Source organism: Myxocyprinus asiaticus, chromosome 27, assembly GCF_019703515.2.
Source record: "Myxocyprinus asiaticus isolate MX2 ecotype Aquarium Trade chromosome 27, UBuf_Myxa_2, whole genome shotgun sequence".
Taxonomy (NCBI): domain Eukaryota; kingdom Metazoa; phylum Chordata; class Actinopteri; order Cypriniformes; family Catostomidae; genus Myxocyprinus; species Myxocyprinus asiaticus.
In genome coordinates, this window is record NC_059370.1 from 37140517 (window position 1) to 37160798 (window position 20282).

The following is a 20282-nucleotide window of genomic DNA, read 5'->3' on the forward strand; positions in this document are numbered from 1 at the left end:
GAGCCGGCGATCTCGTCCGAGCGCGCGACCGGGGCAAGCGAGCCTGCTGGGGAATGGGAGGTCCGTGGGGGGATACCCGGCTGAGGTGGTCCCATTTAGATCCCCAAATTGCCCCCAGTGCTAACCGGCACTGCCTCATACCCATAGGTAGAAGGACCGAGGCGGGGAGCCACTGGGGTGGCTTTCTTTCTTACGAATGCAAGCCACGACCGCAACGTTGCCATGGTCATGTTCTCGCAATGAGGACATGATCCATCCATGAACGATGTCTCCGCGTGGGCAGCACCCAGACACATAAGACAGCGATCGTGGCCATCGGAAGCAGAGAGATAACGACTGCAACCAGGAATAACACACAAACGGAGAGGCATCTTTAAAAAGACGCATCTTTAAAAAGACGTTCCATGTGTGCCACTCTTTCAGAAAGAAAATATACTCTTTTAGAATATACTCTTTTAAATGTTCTGCCGAAGCGCCCAGGGGCGTTCTCTGCAAATCACAGATGCAGAGGGGGAGAAGCTGCTGAAATGCGCCATAAGATCCAGCAGAGAGAGGTGAATGAACTCAGCGGATGAATTCAGCTCAATGAATAGAAACGCTCGGCTCCGAAGAGAAAATCTGAATGAGTGGTTGCATACCAGCTCCTTTTATACCTGTATGTCCGGGGGAGTGGCATGCAAATTCCACTCGCCAATTCTCATTGGGCTTTTAAAAAAAGATCAGAGGTGTTTGGGGCTCCCAAGAGTAACCCCTATTGTCACTACATCGACACAACGTCAAGTGAGTGACAGATAGGGAACTGTAGCACAAACAGTGCAAGATGTATCACTGTACATGCTGAAGTTTAATACTTATGGTTAGGGATTTAAACAAAACCCTAAACTTAAATATGAGCAACAGTAAAAGTAATGCTTGCCTCAGCAAGCACCTCAAACAAATAAACTAGTGAGAATAACACCTTGAGAACAGGTTTGAAAACAAGACTTGAAGAGGTGAAATCTGTGTTTTCAAGAGATCAATATCGAATTATGCGGCTGACAAATGATAAATGGCTAAAGAAAACTCCCCACCTGAAGCAAGACAATTATATTCTGCTTTCAATTTTACAAATCGAAAGCACACACAACTAAGTAGTAAAACAGTTGAGGTATGATTTAAAATCCAACTCAAAGTGGTTTGCCTTTGTTGCTATGCTCAGGTTTGGGGATCCGTAGATATTCGGACAGAGCAGACAAATGTTTTGGAGGGCAGAAAAGGCAACCATTGAGAGTAGAAAATAAAGGAGGGCAGGAGGAGACCTGTGCCACATCACTGCTGGGCTCTGGCCTGCATCTCAAGGGCTGACTTAGGGCAGCACGCCAGCTATGCTCCCCTAATTGTCAAGTGGAACACTCGCTGGTCATTACTAAAGTTCTGCGAGTTGTGCTTTGGTAACCAGCGAAATTGTGAATTGGCAGAGCTAAACTAAGGGTAAATTCTAGGGAGATTTAAATGCATTGACAGAAATGCTAATTATTATCACAAAAGCCTTGTAGGGAAGTTCAATCTATTTTATTCCAAGTTTATGTGCACACAATAAATAATAAGTAGCTTTCGTGAGCGTGAGGTCTAGACAGTGAGCAAGAACAAGGTGGCCATAAAGAAACCTCTTGTGCCCTGAGAGATATTGCATGACCTGTTTCTGTTTTAACAAGAAATTTCAAGGATGCCTTGGATTATATACACAATGAAATAGAAGTATTTCTCAAATAGCTGTCCTTGTCTTGACATATAACGTGAACGAGCTGATTGGCTAACAAATAACAAGTTCAAATAACCTATCAGCTTGCACCATTCAGAGTTTCATGCCTGAACTGAGACTCAGCTGATTCATGACATCTCCCAGTACAATAAGTCCTCCAATTCATTCATTCTCTCAGCAACCTTTCCATGGATGTAAGCTACACTTAACACCACCTCCATCCCCAGCTCTATCTCTCGTCTGATTGCTCTTTGCCTTTAGTTATTTTAACATCAGTCTTGCTAATCTGTGCTCTGAGGAATTCCAGACAGCTAATCTATTGTATGTCTATCTTCAATGTGTTATTGTTCTGTGTTCTATATTACCTAATTTGTTAATATTTAAAGTGTGCATTTAACATATGTTTATGCAAGATAAAAATGTTAACATGTTAAAATCTTATTGCGCTGGATCTGTTCTGTTAGCCCTGGGAGGTTTGATTTGTTGATCTCCCTGCTCTGTCCATACTGCCAACACCAACAAATTGTTTCAAATGTTCATAAAAGTTATACATTTGACAGAAGTGATCCTTACTGAATTAGCTATAAACACTGACGGTTTAAGAGAAAAGGTAAGAGCATTGTTAAAAAGTATTTTTCGTGAATACACAACTTTCTTACATTATTCCTTTTTTTTAATTTTTTTTATTTTTAATTTTTTATTTGGAATGCCCAGTTCCCAATGCACTCTAAGTCCTCGTGGTGGCATAGTGACTCACCTCAATCCAGGTGGCAGAGGACGAATCTCAGTTGCCTCCATGTCTGAGACCGTCAATCCACACATTTTATCACGTGGCTTGTTAAGCATGTTACCGTGGAGACATAGCGCATGTGGAGGCTTCACGCTATTCTCCGTGGCATCCAAGCACAATTCACCACATGCCCCACCGACAGCGAGAACCACACATTACAGCGACCACAAGGAGGTTACCCCATGTGACTCTACCCTCCCTAGCAACCGGGCCAATTTGGTTGCTTAGGAGACCAGGCTGGAGTCACTCAGCACGCCCTGGATTCGAACTCGCAACTCCAGGGGTGGTAGTCAGCGTCAATACTCGCTGAGCTACCCAGGCCCCTCTTACATTATTCTTAAGAAGAATTTTATTCTCAAGAAAGTTTTGTGAATACGGCCCCTGGACATATAGGACTCGTGTGGCTATCTTTGCTCTGACTCTTTTGTCTCATTCATTTTACACAATTTCTATTGGATTTTGGTCTGAAGACCTGTCAACTGAGTTGTCTTTCTAAGAGAAAGATGTTGCTTCTAAAACAGATCGTTCTAACACAAAATTGAGATGTTTTGGGTCACTACGTTGCTGAAGAATAAGGAATGAACCAATAAGCCACCAGAAAACCGTCATGCTTCTAATTCTGACTACAATGGCAATGCTAGTTGTGCTGAATGGACTGGGAAACAACTTTGTCAATAGTTCTGCAACCTTCAGATCATGATAATGATCTTCTTTGTCATAATGCTTTGTCATAGTTTGACAGCTGGAAAGAGACATGAAGAATGGACACGAACAACAAGACCAAATTTCACTCTTTAGACATTCATTTTTGTTCTTTCACCAATTTAAGACTATGTCCACATTAATCTGGATAAATGTGAAAACAATGTTTCCAATTAGAAACACTTTCTGTCCATACTACTGTTCTCAAACTTTCTCCAAAAGTTGCTTGTCCTATCTGAAACATCAGAAAATGCTTAAATTCTCTTACTGCGCATGCAAAAAAAAAAAAAAGAAAGTCAGATGCTCGGTCTGAAATGCAATTGTCCAATGCAATTCCGAGTAAACTTCCTGTAGCCTTTGAAGAAATGCAGTGCAAAGGTTGTACAAAATAACATTTATTACATCGCTATCAAAGTAGATAGTAGCCACAACAACGGCGCTACAACGTGGGCCACCATCTTGATTTTTTGAGGTCGAATGGATCACATGACTGCGTTACTTGACAACATATACATCATCGTTTTCGAATAACTCCATTTTCCCAGTCCACTCTACAACGTGAATGCAACGTATACAAATGTATCCATTTGGGAAAGTATCTGAAAAGCACAGTTTTCGCTGGACTAAAACACTGTGTGGACAGAAATTTGTTTTCAGTCTTATCCAGATTAATGTGTACGTTGTCTAAGTCACTTTCTCCTATTTAGCAGGCAGAATCACTGCAAAAAATATTCTTACTCAGTAGGGACGTGCCCGAAGCCGAATACCGTATTCGGAAAGGCAAGAATAATGACTTCAAAACGAATAACAACTTCATCCAAATAATAGATAATATATTTGTTTGACTGATTATTTAAGAAGCACAAGGATAAAGCGACATTTTAAATAAACGTATCCAAAATTACAATTAAATGATGAGTCTGTGAAGCCAATATTACTAAAGTGTAAACCTTCTGAATAGATAAGCGCACGGTGTGATTTCGGATGGCCATGGTCTCGACTACATTTGCGGTCTCCATTTATTGTGTGTCTGGAGGTTGTCGAGACTTTTTTCCACATCTTGAAATGACTGTGTTAATGTATCACAAGATTCACACGTAATGATTCCCATGTATTCATTTATAAACCAGAGCGCAATGTTAAATTACTGACCTGAATGTGATGACTTCAAAGTGGAGCTCGTCTATCCATCTCTTGAAGTTAACCATGTTTATATCCACATCAGAGATTGAAGTCATTATCTCATTAGGACTTTATTCCACAAAAAAAAATGTTTTATGCTTCATAAAGGTTTAATGCTCCATTGAGTGTACATATATTCAGAATATTCCTTCTCATGTAATACAATGAAAATTGAAACACACACGCAAAAAACAAAAAACAAACAAAACAAACAAAAAAAATTCTTCTTTAAACTGCTAAATCTTAGAATGTTAAAAGTCTTTGAGCTCAAGAAAGGCACTATATAAATTGAACATTACTATTATTATTATTATTATTATTATATTATTCTTTTCCCGCTATTCTCTTCTGGAAAACTAGAGATGCTTGCTCTTGCCATTTATTCTACTGCAAATCGCTAACTAAATAGTGATGTCCTCCACATTTTGTTAAAATATCTGCGCACAAACTATCCTTGAATATATTGCAAAAATAGACTTTCACCAGTTTGTAGGCTCTATTGATTTATTGTAATTTCTTTTAATGTTTGTATTTAATATTAGCTGTAAAAAGTGTTCTAGACATTTAACAATTGCTTGACACATCGTGGCTCCAGAATAATGTTGTTATACATGCTCAAAATTCTATTTCAGCAGATATTAATGTCAGAAATATGAGAGGAAACTGCAGTAAACAACATATTCCACAGTTAATGTAGCCTACATACTCAGCTTCATCCGGTAAGAAAACAAAAGAACAAAATAATAATTTAATTAAATAATAATAGCATAATAATAATTATTATTATTATTATTATTAGGCTATTATTATGAACAGGCACATCCAAGGCATATTTTATTTATAGAAACTATAAATGTAATAGAGTAACAATTATTACAAACAAATAAAACAAATGAGTGCTTCATTTAGTTTTGAAGCACTTCCAGTTTAAGCTCCACCCATATCCGGTTCTATCTGAATACAAATACTGATAATTTTGCGATAGTAACTGATACAGATACAGATAATGTCTTCGCTGCATACCTCTATTACTCAGTATTTTTGTTTTCCTTTTGTTTTTGTTTTATAAGCAGAAGCCAGGAATTTCACTTGGCATGTAATTTTATCTTGTTTTAATCTTTGTTTAAATATTTGTACTGTAAAATAAGACAAAATACTGAATAAGAAATAGATTTTTTTTGCAGTGTAACCACCATCAACATTGAGTGGGATACACTCCACCCACTATTCTGATTAGTCATTGAACAATATGGATTTTCAATGTTTGATTCTTAAATTATAACATTTGGTGTTCCGTAATCCTGAATATGTGTTTACATCCTTGGGGAGGGGGTTTCCATCAGCACCAGTCTCCTCAAACAAAATATTTGGCAGTATTTGATCAAGCTCTTATAATATGTCTTGATGATTGACCTTGCCAAAACTACATGGATGTACATGCCTGCGTACTTACAGTACAGATAATATTTGAATGCAAATACTGTAGTACATTAGCTACTATGATTCTCATTAACGCTAACAATAACAAATGCATTCCCAGGTCTTTAAATGTGTTTAGGTAAAAGTGCACCTAACCTTTGACTGATGCCAGTGTGTCAAAAAGAAGGTCAAGGAATGGATTTGTTGCCATATTCAATGAACCATTCATCAGGACAGCTTGTCATGTAATGACTGTATTCTGATCCAGTTGTTCTGGCCCAGCCTTTGCCATTCCACTGAATAACACACCTTTATAATAACCCCTGCCTCCCCCACTTTCTCCACACCCCCTCCATCCCTATAACTACTTTTATTAGATGTGTCTCTGGTTATTTTTTTCCAGCGACCACCGTAGGTGCCAAATTGCCATTTAAGAGTGTCCCTCTGGGTTCTCTCCTCTTGTTGTTTTCTGATGGTGACAGTCTCCTTTGTTAAGGAGAGCTTTCCCTTAGCCCACTTAGCTCAGCGCTTTGACAGCTCCACAATAGAAGCTTTTTCTCCAGCAAGCTGCCAGACAACCAGTATGGGTGGAGGAAGGGAAGCACTCATAAGAGCAATCGGGTGTACGGGTAACGTCAACATTACCACGCTGGAAATTAATATTCAGAGGCAAACAGTGGGTGGGAATCAGATCTAGGGACGTACAGTATAGCATTGCTATTAGTATAAATCAGTGCTCTAAGTGGACAAAAAGAGTGCCAGTACTCCCCTGGTTTGCAAATGCATATGTTATTTAACGCAGTCAAGACATTCATTTAATTTGGCATTAAAACGTCCCCAAAAGAGGACATGCATGCATTAAAACTGAATGCATAAAGAAAACAATTCAAGATTTAGGGCAAATTTAGCACATATACATCTAAAATAATCGCATTTAACAAAAACAAAAAAACAAAAACATAATTTTAATTAATTTCTTGACAGCTCTAAAATATAACATTGGCCCTTGTATTTACTTTCAGAGGGAAACTGTGGTATATTCATGACATCAATCTTGTTTGTGGCAGATGTCAGCATGTCAGTCATCTCTGAATGGATGGTGAGTACCAGCTCACTTCGAGCACTGGTATATACTGTATGTATGAATATCGCTCCTAACAGAGTTCAATAAATGTACATTTATGACAGGATTTTATATTGACTTTGAAGACTGTGTAGTTTTTATTGAACAATAAACATAATTTCTCCACTCTTACACAAACAATGACCCCTATATGTTAACTTTATGGCGTTGCACCTTGTTTAAAGTGCTAAACTGTTAATACACTAAGAGTGAAGCACAAAAAGGGGACAATTCTTTGACACTGAGTCCAGCATATTTGCTTTTCCTTCCGAGGCCTGATAGAAGAGTGATCCATCTATTCCTGAGACTCCCTGAGGAACCTCGTCCTGGTAAAGCTGTTACTGTAGACACTTGGAAATGAAGCCAAGAAGCCCCAGCGGCATTTACGTCATCATTTCAATCACATGCGAATACATGGAAATGCACTTGGACTTGTGCGGCAGTAAATAAACACAATGTGGGTTTTCTCAGGAGGCAAGAGCCTCGCACACTGCCCTGAGACTCAGTAACGCTCCAGTTCTGTCAACACAACACACATCTCGAAAGCAACTCAAGAGAGAAGGTCCCAAACGCTCCTAATGCTACAACTGCCACAATGGCAGTTCTTGCTTACAAACGTACCATGGTATATTAGCTGTGACCATACAACTTTTAAAGTTTTCAAAATTAGTTTGTTCAGAGAAAAATCTCTGTGAGATTTTAATAACAACTATTACACGGAGGAGTCAAAATTCACTGGAGGAATCGTTGCAGTCTTGGCTGCAGTCCTCCCTGTTGAACGGCAAGCACAAACGAGTGAAACACGTTGAGATTAAACAGGCAGAAAAAAAAAACATTTGAGGATGGAAAAGTACACAAAGCAGTGGGACGTGCGATGACAACACCCGTCTCCTCCCATCCCTACACCCAAGGAAAACTTTGATTAAGGGGCCCCTGATGGACAAGGGCTTGGGAGGGCTGCTTCCACCTCCAGTCTGTCCCATTCATCCTCTCGCAACCTCTCTCTGTCCAGCGGGTTATTTACCTTGGCCCACAGCCATTTACGACTCAAATTCAGAGCTGACTGGAGTGTCACATCAAGAGTCTATGTTAATGTTTTTGATGAATAAGCTGGGTCCCTTAGTGCCCTCTCTTCTCTCCTCAAGAGCAGGGATTCTGTTGTCTGTGTTTATCTTCAGCAATGAGGGAATGTCATAGTCTTTCAGAAGTGCTGTCTAAAAGGGATAAAAGACACTCCTCACAAGCCATGAATTTAAATGTATGCTTGGACATCAAGACGTCAGGAGTGTTTGATATGGACACGTCTTAGGGAAAAAAAAGTAGGATGCTTTTTCCTATGCCGTTTACTATGTGTAATAAAAATGGATTTTGGTTTTAAAATTACATGGTGTGGTAAACATAACTTGAAGGTAAATGTTATTGCTCAAAGGCTGCACAATTACATAATTATATTAACTTTATGTCAATGCCCAATTAGCAAATTTATTAATTATTAATCATCAAGTAGCTTAACGAGTTCTCACTTACGTTTCATTAACTTTGTCTCAGATGTCTCTCTAAAAATCATTAAATAAATAAATAAAATAGCTCAGATAATTTCATCTCAAAATAGCATCATGATAAATATTTTCTCAATGAAAAATATTAAAATCTCTGGCTTTTGATTGCAGAGTTGACAATCTTGGTAAATCTGAACACATGTTGGTGACTTTGTTACATAAGATTCCTGTGAAACTCTAGAGGAGACCAAAGCTGAAGACCACAGACCATCTGGATTCATTTCTATCAACCTTCAGAAGAAAGCACTTAATACTTTCCTCAGCCTTCCATTCTGATGACTAATTAATCCTAACTAATTCCAGTTTGATGACTCCCTGTGTTGACTTTATGTGCAATGGATGCTGTGTAATGTGTGTTTTTAATGAATGGCTAATTAGACAATGCAAATGTGCTTGTGGTAAAGAGATCGGTCTTGGTGTACGTTTATGGCAATGAGTTATTAATGAAGATTCTATATTAACAGACCATGCATAAAAGATAAGTCTGGACATGCATATACACTGAGCAGTATATATATATAACACTCTTTTCCAATTATCTGTTGTCCAATGTCTTGTGTTTTCTTGCCCACTCTAACCCTTTCTTTTTGTTTTTCTGTTGCAATTCTTCCCATAAGTCCTGCACCCCTGAGTTTTCTCTTTACTGTTGTTCATGAAACTGGTGTTGAGCGAGTAGAATTCAATGAAGCTGTCAGCTGAGGACGTGAGGTGTCTATTTCTCAAACTAGAGACTCTGATGTACTTATCCTCTTGTTTAGTTGTACATCTGGGCCTTCCACATCTCTTTCTGTCCTTGTTACAGCCAGTTGTCCTTTGTCTTTGAAGACTGTAGTGTACACCTTTGTATGAAATCTTCAGTTTTTGGCAATTTCAAGCATTGTATAGCCTTCTTTCCTCAAAACAATGATTGACTGATGAGTTTCTAGAGAAAGCTGTTTCTTTTTTGCTATTTTTGACCTAATATTGACCTTAAGACATGGCAATCTATTACATACTGTGGCAACTCAAAAACAAACACAAAGACAATATTAAGCTTCATTTAATGAACCAAATAGCTTTCAGCAGTGTTTGATATAATGGCAAGTGATTTTCTAGTACCAAATTAGCAATTTCGCATGACTCCTCAAGGATAAGGTGTTGGAGTGATGGCTGATGGAAATGGGGCCTGTCTAGATTTGTTCAAAAATGACTTTTTTCCAATAGTGATGGTGCTGTTTTTTTACATCAGTAATGTCCTGACTATAATTTGTGATCAGTTGAATGTCACTTTGGTGAATTAAAGTACCAATTTCCTTCCGAAACAGCTAAATCTGTACATTATTCCAAACTTTTGGCAGCAAGTATATATATATATATATATATATATATATATATATGATATGATTCCAAATAAATTTTTTAGAATGTAGAATATAAGAATATCTAATCTACCAGTAGAGGCTATCCTTGGCTTGCGGCCCCCATCTGTGTTTGACACTAGGCTGTATTCTCTGGTGTGCTCTCACAAACTGTGGGAAAAGCAGCAGTTGAGTGTGACTAATATCAGACTCAGAGTAAATTACACTGCTGATCAACGCCACTCTCTAGGAGGTTACAAAATGTCCAATCTGCCGAGGAAAAGTGCCGTTTTACGACTCCTCACCACAGTAAACTTCAAATTAAACCCCCTGTACTATCCGCCTAATGGATGATTGTGGCTCAAATGGGAGAGATTCAAGTGCTAAAGGTTTATAAGATGGCATATTTGAATAATTCGCTTTAGTCTTGAAATATTACGGCACTGTGAGGAATATTGCTTCTCCGAGGTTAAGACTTGAGAGAGGTAACGACACATACTTAATGGTGTTATACAATGTCAACAGCGAGTCAAGACAAAATTCTACACAATCTTAAAAAACTCACATGTGAATCCATGAGATGATTTGATTGGTGGATGAGAAAAGCATTACTTGTTTGCAAAAAATTTAACTCTGGTCAAATTGCCAACAGTCTCTGTCACTCATGCAACACAGATTGGCTCTCTTATTGAAAATTGAATTCTGGCTGCTTTATCGCAGAGAATCAATGAACACCCCTTAATTCTGCAGCCCCAACATGAGATTGAAGGGGGCGTACAAACAATTGCAATGCCATTTTGACAAGTAACATTTGGCAAATTTAGCTTTAACAGGCATGCATTTTAAACAGCTATGAATGTTCACAGATAAGACATTCAACATTACAAATACAAAAGTAAAATATTTGTCAAAAAGCCCATTTGAAAAGGCTATTTGTCAGTAACTATTTAAGTTTTATGTGCTATTTATTTCTGCCTTCTCAACAAAACGTTCAAACTAATTTCATACACTCAGCTCATGAGGACAAAGCCAAGTATTGACAGAAATGTTCTTGCCCTGAGGGCTGCATCCCTAAACATGTGGACTGGTTAAATAATTTACGACCCCTCATATGGCAGTTGAGAGGAATAAAAGCCTAGTGATATTGAGGAGAAAAGGAATAATGGATCAGCGCAAAAAGACTAGACGTAGATGGACAGCATGCAGTAAACATGAAGAGCTGTGCTCAAGGCTCGCTCTGAGTCTTTAGTCTTGGATTGAAGAGAAAATGACATATCAAAGTCTGGGGCCAGATCAGCAGATAGTAATTGCCTTTAAGTGGCTTCCACAAGTAAACAATGCAGCATTCCTGCAGCTATTGTTTGCAGTATCACCCCATCTCTGCCTCTCCAAAGCAACACACACAAACAGCTACAGTCTCATTTGTTTGACTTTGTTATATCTGTTTAGAAACAGGACTTTTAACTGATCCTAACAGCAAGGATTTGGGCACAACAACACAGTTAACTCATATAATTTTTCATTAGAAAATGTCCTCATTAATTTAGGAAGCGAAGTGGAAAAAATGACAAATTTGTAGCAGTTTCAATTGAATGGCCAAATTGTGCACCACTTTTTAATGGTGATTGCTAAGGCAAACATCACTATTACTATTGATCATACTTTGGGGCAGGAGTTTGTTCAAATCCCTGACCCAGCCTGGTCTCATAGAATTGCGTTACTATACCTACATTGTGGCAAAACAAATGTATGTATTGTGGCGCTCTCCAGCTGAATTAAACACTAGAGGCACTACACCAACAAAGATTATTATTCCCTTTCACAGAAATCACGAGTACAAGGGCAGATCATCAGTTCCTAAACACTTACTTTTCACCCTGTTCCTCACACAATGCTATCTTAAGACATCAAAACACTTTTACTATAGTGCATGACTTGTTGCACTTGCATGACATTTTAATCTTTGTATTACATACCCAACTTTATTTACTAGCTTGTTCAAGTGTGATCAAATTCACGGTAAGCTCAACTGATAGAGCATTGCACTTGCAATGCATAGGACCTGGGTACAAGTCCTGAAGAGCACGCAAGCTGACACAAGAGGCGAAAGAGTCATAGAAGCGACACAAAATGAAGTAGCTGCATCAGCAATTGTGTTTTTCATGTCACATTTTCTTTTTATGACACTATCGGTTAGGTTTAGGTTGAAGGTTTAGGGCAGGGAGGTCGGTTTTGTTGATTCAAAACTCAATAGAGCATTAACCTTAAAAAACAAATCTATTTTTTCATGTCACATTTGCTTTTTATGACACTACCTATTAGGTTTAGGTTTAAGGTTGAGGGTAGGGAGGCTGGTTTTGTGCCGCAATACATGTAAAAAAAAAAAAAACACGTAATATCATTTTGCAAAAATGGTGCAACAGTCACATAATTTTAATGAGATCAGGCTGCCCTGACCCCAAGTATGAGCAATAATAAAAGTGACGCTTGCAGTAAAAACTAGTTTTAAAATTTGGTATGTAACTTCTTTAAAATCTAGCCTTGATACTCAATAATCAAGCTCTTATTTTTACTGCATAACGAAATGTATAATGTAATACTTTGTTTACAATACACCTGACAAAATATCCAGCAAATTTACACCAGATATGAATGCACTGCATTTAGAAAAAATGCCAAGGACTCCATCAAGTGTTTGAATTGCATCTTCTTCACTCAGACATATTTAATAGCTTTCGTATGGATGTTTGCAGTTTGACACTAAGGAAAGGGTTAAAGTGAAGGGCCACCAATTGTAATGTTTGTTTGTGAAGACCGCCTTTTCCCTGAGCTGGGAATTGGCCAGGCTTGGCTCATGTTTTACAGGAGAACAAAACAAAGACTATGACGGCACTCTCTCTCCCTCACCATCTTTTTCTTTCTCTCCCCCTGCTCTCTCTCTCTCTCTCTGTCTCCACCCTGGGGGACTCCCTCAAATAATTAATCAAATGAATACTCACGACTTCTGTGGTACCGACTTGGTTGCAGGCTTGTTGCTAGGAACATTGCAGCGTTCTGTGAAAAGATTGTGCATGGAAAAATGAGAAAACAGGTGACTGCACATGTCCACGTACTACCATACTATCAAAATACAGCAGCACATGAAGTGATGCATCAATCACAAAACATTCAGTTTTTATGATTTTCTTTTGTTATTGAATATTAGACGTTTATTGCTTTTGTTGGTATTGCTTGATACTGAAGGGCGAATTCACTAAACAGCTGCATCACTTTTGTGTGCAGTACTTTAGCACAATACGTGCAAATTTGTTGTTTGCAGTTACGTGATATGCATAGGCCTAATTCATTTAGTAAATCAGGAGCTAAAACAACACAGACATCATGTGCACATAAACACTGCTATCAGTGCCATTCATTCTTAGTGAATTCCCCCTCGCCCCGTCCCTAGAATTATAAATCTAGAACCAAAATTTTACTTACTTCCATTGTATCCTGAGGTCACATGCTGTGAATCCTGTAACAGAGAGAGGGAAAGATAGATACAGTGCAAGACAACAACAAAAAACGCTTATTAAACATAATTAAAAGATCCGATAAAAAGCTGCATTCAATGCATTAACTCAAACAGAGCAGCTACAGATGGAAAATAGCTCTGCTGATAGCTTTAATTGATTTTACACTAATACAATTAGAGCAGGCACACAAATCACACTTCAGCGAGTGAGCGCTGCAGAGGAGGGACGTCTGCGCTCATGGATGACACCATTACATCAGGATTTATAGACTCAGTTTATTATTAGCAATGTCATCCAGGCCAACTTATGAGACTCAGACCATGTCCTATTAAGAGGCAAATAACAGACGCCACAGCAAAGGGAACACACCATCATGGGATTTTAAAGGAACTAAAGTGGAAAGCCCACTGCAAATACACACAATGAAGGAAATTGTACAATTTGCAGCAAAATTGCAAAAAAAAAAAAAACAAGTTTTTTTCAGGCCTGTTTTAACAAAACCTTCATGATTTATTCTCACAGGCGCAAATAAATGTGATGAAATAACCTGAAACAGCTTGTTTTGTAATATGAATGGACAGGCTCAGAATCAGAATAACAGGCTAAACAGAGTTTTCATAACAATCAAAAGTAACATAGGCAGCACTTTGCCTCAAAGCACCTGAAAGGTAAATAGATTTTGACATCATGCTAATGACATTGCTTATCCGTCCAGCATTTCATGGCATCTCAGTACATCTAACAGATTATTAAAGGAACATTAGGACAACAGCCCAAAGTCATTTATGCAAATATTATGATGGCTTCATCACCATTGGTAACATTCTGAATGATGGACATTTTATCAATATAAATAAGTAAATAAATAAACAAATATATAAATAACACTTTACAATAAGGTTCCATTTGTTAACATTAGTTAATGAAATGGGTGTCTTGAACAAACAATGAACAATATATTTTTTTACAACATTTATTAATCTTAGTTAATGTTAGTAAATCAAAATACAATTGTTCATTGTTAGTTCAAATTAGTTCATAATGCATTAACTAATGTTAACAAATGCAACTTTTGATTTTAAAAATGTATTAGTATATGTTCAAATGAACATTAACTATGATTAATAAATGCTGTAAAAATATGTTTACTAATGTTTTTAAATAATGTTATCAAATGGAATCGTATGTTACCAATAAATAAATAATAAATAAATAAATAAATAAATAAATAAATAAATAAAGTCGGACATCGAAACAACCAAGGGGGACAACCGAATGTGAACTTTAATTTTAGATGTATGTTATACATATTTGGCAATAGACTAGATTTCTGTATGGGATTAAACATTTCAAGTTGAATTGATTGCAGAAGTCCGTACAGACGAAGAACAAAGAAATTAGGAATATCAAGTGCTGCCTTGCAAGCATTGTAATTAGCTTTTTATGTCATGATCCTCTGTATTAACTCTGTAATGTTGACAATTGTCCATTTTGTAAGTTTAAGAGAGAGAGAAAAAGCTCACCTTTGAAGGGATGGGAAACTTGGTCTGTTCAGCTTTGCCTGGTGTGTGTATGGCAGTGAGAGGTGGAGGCCAAGAGTGTGTCATCTCCTACAGGAGGACAACATTCATGTGGGTTACAATAAAAACAACACACAAACATACACATACTTTATAATTCTATATGTCTATAGATTTCATACTTTAGTCAGAGTAAACTTTATTTCATTTCACACAAACTAAAACAAAACTTTGTGGAATGGAAGACCAGTCCATTCAAGATGTTGTACTTTTTATATATATATATATTTAAAAATACTTCCCATAACCCTACACCTAACTATCCCAGCTTAATATGCAGAGACAACTCTAAATAAACTAAATGTAGATTAATTACTCTCAAACTACACACTGTGGCTCTGTGGCACTATCAAACATTTCTCTGTTAGTCTGAGCATCCCGACCAGCCCAACACAGCGATATTGACTCAGCCAATGGATTGAGTTTAGGGCGGGACTATTTTGGTGAGAGTATCAGACCAATGGAAAACAGGGAGGTGTTCACAAAACTGTTAGGAAACAATCATTCTTTTTGCAATTATGTTTGGTGTAACTTCAACCCCTGAAAACCAAAAAAGACACACACTCCTTACACTTGAAGTCAATCTGTTGCAACACTTTTTTTTTTCCTCCACTGCATGCATTAACACCACAGTACAACAATTAGCATACATCACTTTTAAACCCGTATTGTGCATGTTCCATAATCCTTTAAAACATGAGCCATTTACCATGAAGAAGTCAATAATTTGCAGTGTTTTTTTCTCTTCTCAGGTTGAAACAAACTAATTAATAACATTTAAGCACAGATTCAAATCAAAGACAAAATTTACAGTAATAAGTGATTCAGAAGCGGCCAACAGAGCAATCATACGAATTCAGATGAACCAACTTTAACCAGGCAGACGAATATCAACATGTAGCTTGTAGGAAACGTGATCAAAGTACTGTATACTCAAATGTCTTGTTCAATTATCAACAGTGACGCCAGACATGACAGAAGTAAATGATCAAGATAAGCTCTCAGAAGAGAATTTTATTTATCAAGCTTTCTTTCAAGAAAACAAAATTCTTGCCTAATGACATCACACGCAGGAATACTGCGAAATCTCTGGGGCATGTGTGCTGCACTATCTTTCCCAAGAAAACCTACAGTACTGTAAGTTATTACATTCCAGAAAAATGCACACAAAATCCATTCATTTCTCAGAGCTTCGGTAGGGGTGAGCCATGGTGGTGGAAGCTTTGAGTTGCACATGAAATTTATTAAAAGCAGCGGAGCGTTGCTCCTGGAGCCAAACAAGGTTATCCAAACACAAGCAGGCCAGATCAGAGGCTGTTTACTCTTGCAGTGCTTGGACAGCTCTGCTATACATCCCACATGGATTCATGTTTAGATGGGAAACATACCTAAACTATTACCAAATAACAAGATTCTACTAAATGTGAGTTATCATTTTATTTTCAATGTAGGCCTAAAACATTCTCTTATCTACTTATTTTTTATGTGGTCATTGTTTCACCAGCAATGATACAGTGGCCTTAACCTCATGCAACCCCGCGTCCTTCTGCGTGGACTGTGTGTTTTGTCTTCGTTATATAATTTATTTAATTTAAACCAGCTGACCTGTTTGCATCAAAAGATTAAAGTCTCTAGTTTCATCTGATATGCCATTTTGAAAATTTGAGCGATTTAAAGCAAAACGGCATGCTGTTAAACACAATGACCACTGACGTGGACTACAGGGCTATATAATACTGTGCATTATCACATTGAGAATCAATGGGTTCATCCAAAAGCTGAAAAATTTTGCTTTCATAGGCTCTATATGGAGTTAGGATGAAAATAAGGTGCATTTCGAACTGTTCTATGACCAGTGCAGAAAGACTTCACACAAGAGGTTAAGTCGTTCACTAAATAGGAAGCAAGGGAGCATCCTATACATTTCCAAAATAATCACACGAGAAGTCAGCATGCTGTTACGGTACCCTAGGATCGGCAAAAGTATGCCGACTCACAGACATGCCCTATCTCCCATCGGACATATTTGCAACGGCTCAACAACATTTAATTTCCCTCATGGCATGACTGGTAGCGCGTTGTGTCAGTTGCATGGGAGACCACGATTCAATCCCCAATCAAATGAGGAAGTAATCACGTTTGTGTAAACAATCACGAGCATGATAAAGAGGTTGCATTTTTATCCCTAACATTGCATTTTGTCTCTACTAATGGTTAGGGTTAGATATGGGTTTTGGTTGGGGGGTATATTAAATAAAATAAGCATTTCTCTTCACTGTTTTACACCCTGTTCAGATGAAAACAATTATTTTTACAACTGGCTTCTGGCGAACTCTCCTGGATATAAATGAATGTCACACTTGTTTATATGCTCTGAAACATTTACCACTTTAGCCTCTGGAGGTAGTGTTTTCAAATTCAATCAACATATACCAATTTTGGCTAACGAAAAATTGGCACACACTTGCCGAATTTTATGTGAGATCAGGCTGACCTTTCCAATGCAGCCAAGTGCATTCACTCCTAACATCCAACGAAAATTTCAGTTTCAGGCCGCAGATGAAGTTTGGACCACTCAACATGGTTGGCAAACATGGGACAATGGTAATCAGTACATACAGTTGTGCTCAAAAGTTTGCATACCCTTGGAGAATTGGTAATATATGTACCATTTTTAAAGAAAACATGAGTGAGCAAGCAAAACACATTTCTTTTATTTCTTATGGGATTCATATTCAACTGTAGGTTATAACAGAATGGCACAATCATAAAACAAAACATGGCAACAATGAAAAAAATGAAATGACCCCTGTTCAAAAGTCTGCATACCCTTAGTTCTTAATACTGTGTATTGCCCCCTTTAGCATCAATGACAGTGTGCAGTCTTTTGTAATAGTTGCCTATGAGGCCCCAAATTCTTGCAGGTGGTATAGCTGCCCATTCGTCTTGGCAAAATGCCTCCAGGTCATGAAAAGTCTTTGGTCGTCTTGCATGAACCGCACGTTTGAGATCTCCCCAGAGTGGCTCGATGATATTAAGGTCAGGAGACTGTGATGGCCACTCTAGAACCTTCACCTTTTTCTGCTGTAACCACTGGAGGGTCAACTTGGCCTTGTGCTTAGGGTCATTGTCATGCTGGAAAGTCCAAGAGCATCTCATTCGCAGCTTTCGTGCAGAAGAATGCACACACCCCCAAAACATCAGTGAGCCACCAAAATGCTTCACAGTGGGGATGGTTTTCTTTTCACTACAGGCCTTGTTGACCCCTCTCCAAACATAGCGCTTATGGTTGTGACCATAAAACTCTATTTGGGTCTCGTCACTCCAAATTACAATGTGCCAGAAGCTGTGAGGCGTGTCAAGGTGTTGATGGGCATATTGTAACCGGGCTTTTTTGTGGCATTGGCACAGTAATTGCTTCTTTCTGGCAACTCGACCATGCAGCTCATTTTTGTTCGAGTATCGTCATATTGTGCTCCTTGAAACAACCACACCGTCTTTTTCCAGAGCAGCCTGTATTTCTCCTGAGGTTACCTGTGGGTTTTTCTTTGTTTCCTGAACAATTCTTCTGGCAGTTGTGGCTGAAATCTTTCTTGGTCTACCTGACCTTGGCTTCGTATCAAGAGATCCCCGAATTTTCCACTTCTTAATAAGTGATTGAACAGTACTGACTGGCATTTTCAAGGCTTTGAATATCTTTTTATATCCTTTTCCATCTTTATAAAGTTACATTACCTTGTTATGCAGGTCTTTTGACAGTTCTTTTCTGCTCCCCATAGCTCAGTATCTAGCCTGCCCAGTGCATCCATGTGAGAGCTAACAAACTCATTGATTATTTATTCACAGGCACTAATTGCAATTTAAAAATCCACAGGTGTGGGAAATTAACCTTTAATTGCCATTTAATCCTGTGTGTGTCACCTTCTGTGTCTGTAACAAGGACAAACATTCAAGGGTATGTAAACTTTTGATCAAGGCCATTTGGGTGATTTCTGTTATCATTATGATTTAAAAAGGAGCCAAACAACTATGTGATGATAAATGGCTTCATATGATCACTAACCTTAAATAGAAGATTTTTTGCATGATCAGTCATATTTTCAAAATCAATGCCAAAATTTCACAATTTCTGCCAGGGTATGCAAACTTTTGAGCACAACTGTATATTCAGAATTTATAATGCTACATTTAATTTTAACGTGGTTGGCAGTGACTGGATGATGCTGGCTATTACTTTGAATCAGATTTAAGTATGATAAATTCTGATTGGTAAAATCACTTGTTTGTTTGACTTTGCAAAGAGAGAATATTGAGATTTTGTTGCCAAAGTAGATCAAGTCAAATCATTTTTATTTGTATATATTTTTTATTTGTGCTTTTTCCCAATAGACATTATTCCAAAGCAGCTTTACAGAAAATCATCTGTAATGTCTGTAATACATAAAACATAAATAGGCAATGATCCTGGAAACATCATAAACAATTTGATAAAATTGTATTGACTTTCAATAACTTGGTATTATTTAAAAATTCAGAAAGTGATGAACATTCACGTTTAATAAATAATATTGATCAATGAGTCAAAGTTACTATATTACATGATATTAAAGCTTGTTTAACAAACGCATGCAGAAACAGGTGTATAAAACATGGTAAATTAAACTCTCTTTTGTTAATTGTACACCTGTAGCACAAATGCTAGTGTTGCAGCATTGTTTATCAATTGGGTTGCTAGGAGATGTCTCTGGTGACAGTCTAACACCTGCTAAGCCAAAGGGAGCGTTGTGGTTTTGTTTCCTTACACGTCATCTTCCAAGCATCTGGTAATGGAATGTCTTTATGGCATATATATATCCCACATCCTACTTGATTGGAACACAGCATTAGTCCTGCTGTTCCCATATGAGAACATTCATTTTTAGGAGAAATATTTGCTCTTCCAAAAAAACAAAAAATAAAACAAAAATAAATAAATAAATAAATAAATAAATAAATATATATATATATATATATATATATATATATATATATATATATATATATGCTACTAGTTACAAATAAAAAAGGGAAATGGAAAATGCACACAGCAGTTACGGGTCTAAGGAGGTTAAAAAATGAGTATTTGGATACTTAAACACCAATTAAGCATGTATTAATGTCATTGCATTACATCTAATTTATCAAAACAAATGGCATTTATTTAAAAGACAGACCAAGCACACTTTACAAATTATTGAACAATACATATTACTGTTCAAAATGAAGACAAGTACTTGGATGTTTTCTGGTTGTCAAACTGTGGCGGCGGGGGTGTGGTCGAGCATTCATCCGGAG

General features: G+C 37.6%; 1 protein-coding gene across 2 annotated transcripts in view; it reads right to left on the reverse strand.

The window, feature by feature from the left end:
* Positions 1-20282, reverse strand: part of LOC127417722 (AF4/FMR2 family member 2-like) — a 266275-nt gene that overhangs the window by 88368 nt on the left and 157625 nt on the right. For both annotated transcript variants that reach the window (XM_051657903.1, XM_051657902.1), the window contains 3 exons: positions 14892-14978; positions 13334-13367; positions 12853-12907 (listed from right to left, as the gene is read on the reverse strand). In XM_051657903.1, the coding sequence (XP_051513863.1) occupies positions 12853-12907; positions 13334-13367; positions 14892-14978 (176 nt within the window). The remainder of the gene's footprint in view (positions 1-12852; positions 12908-13333; positions 13368-14891; positions 14979-20282) is intronic.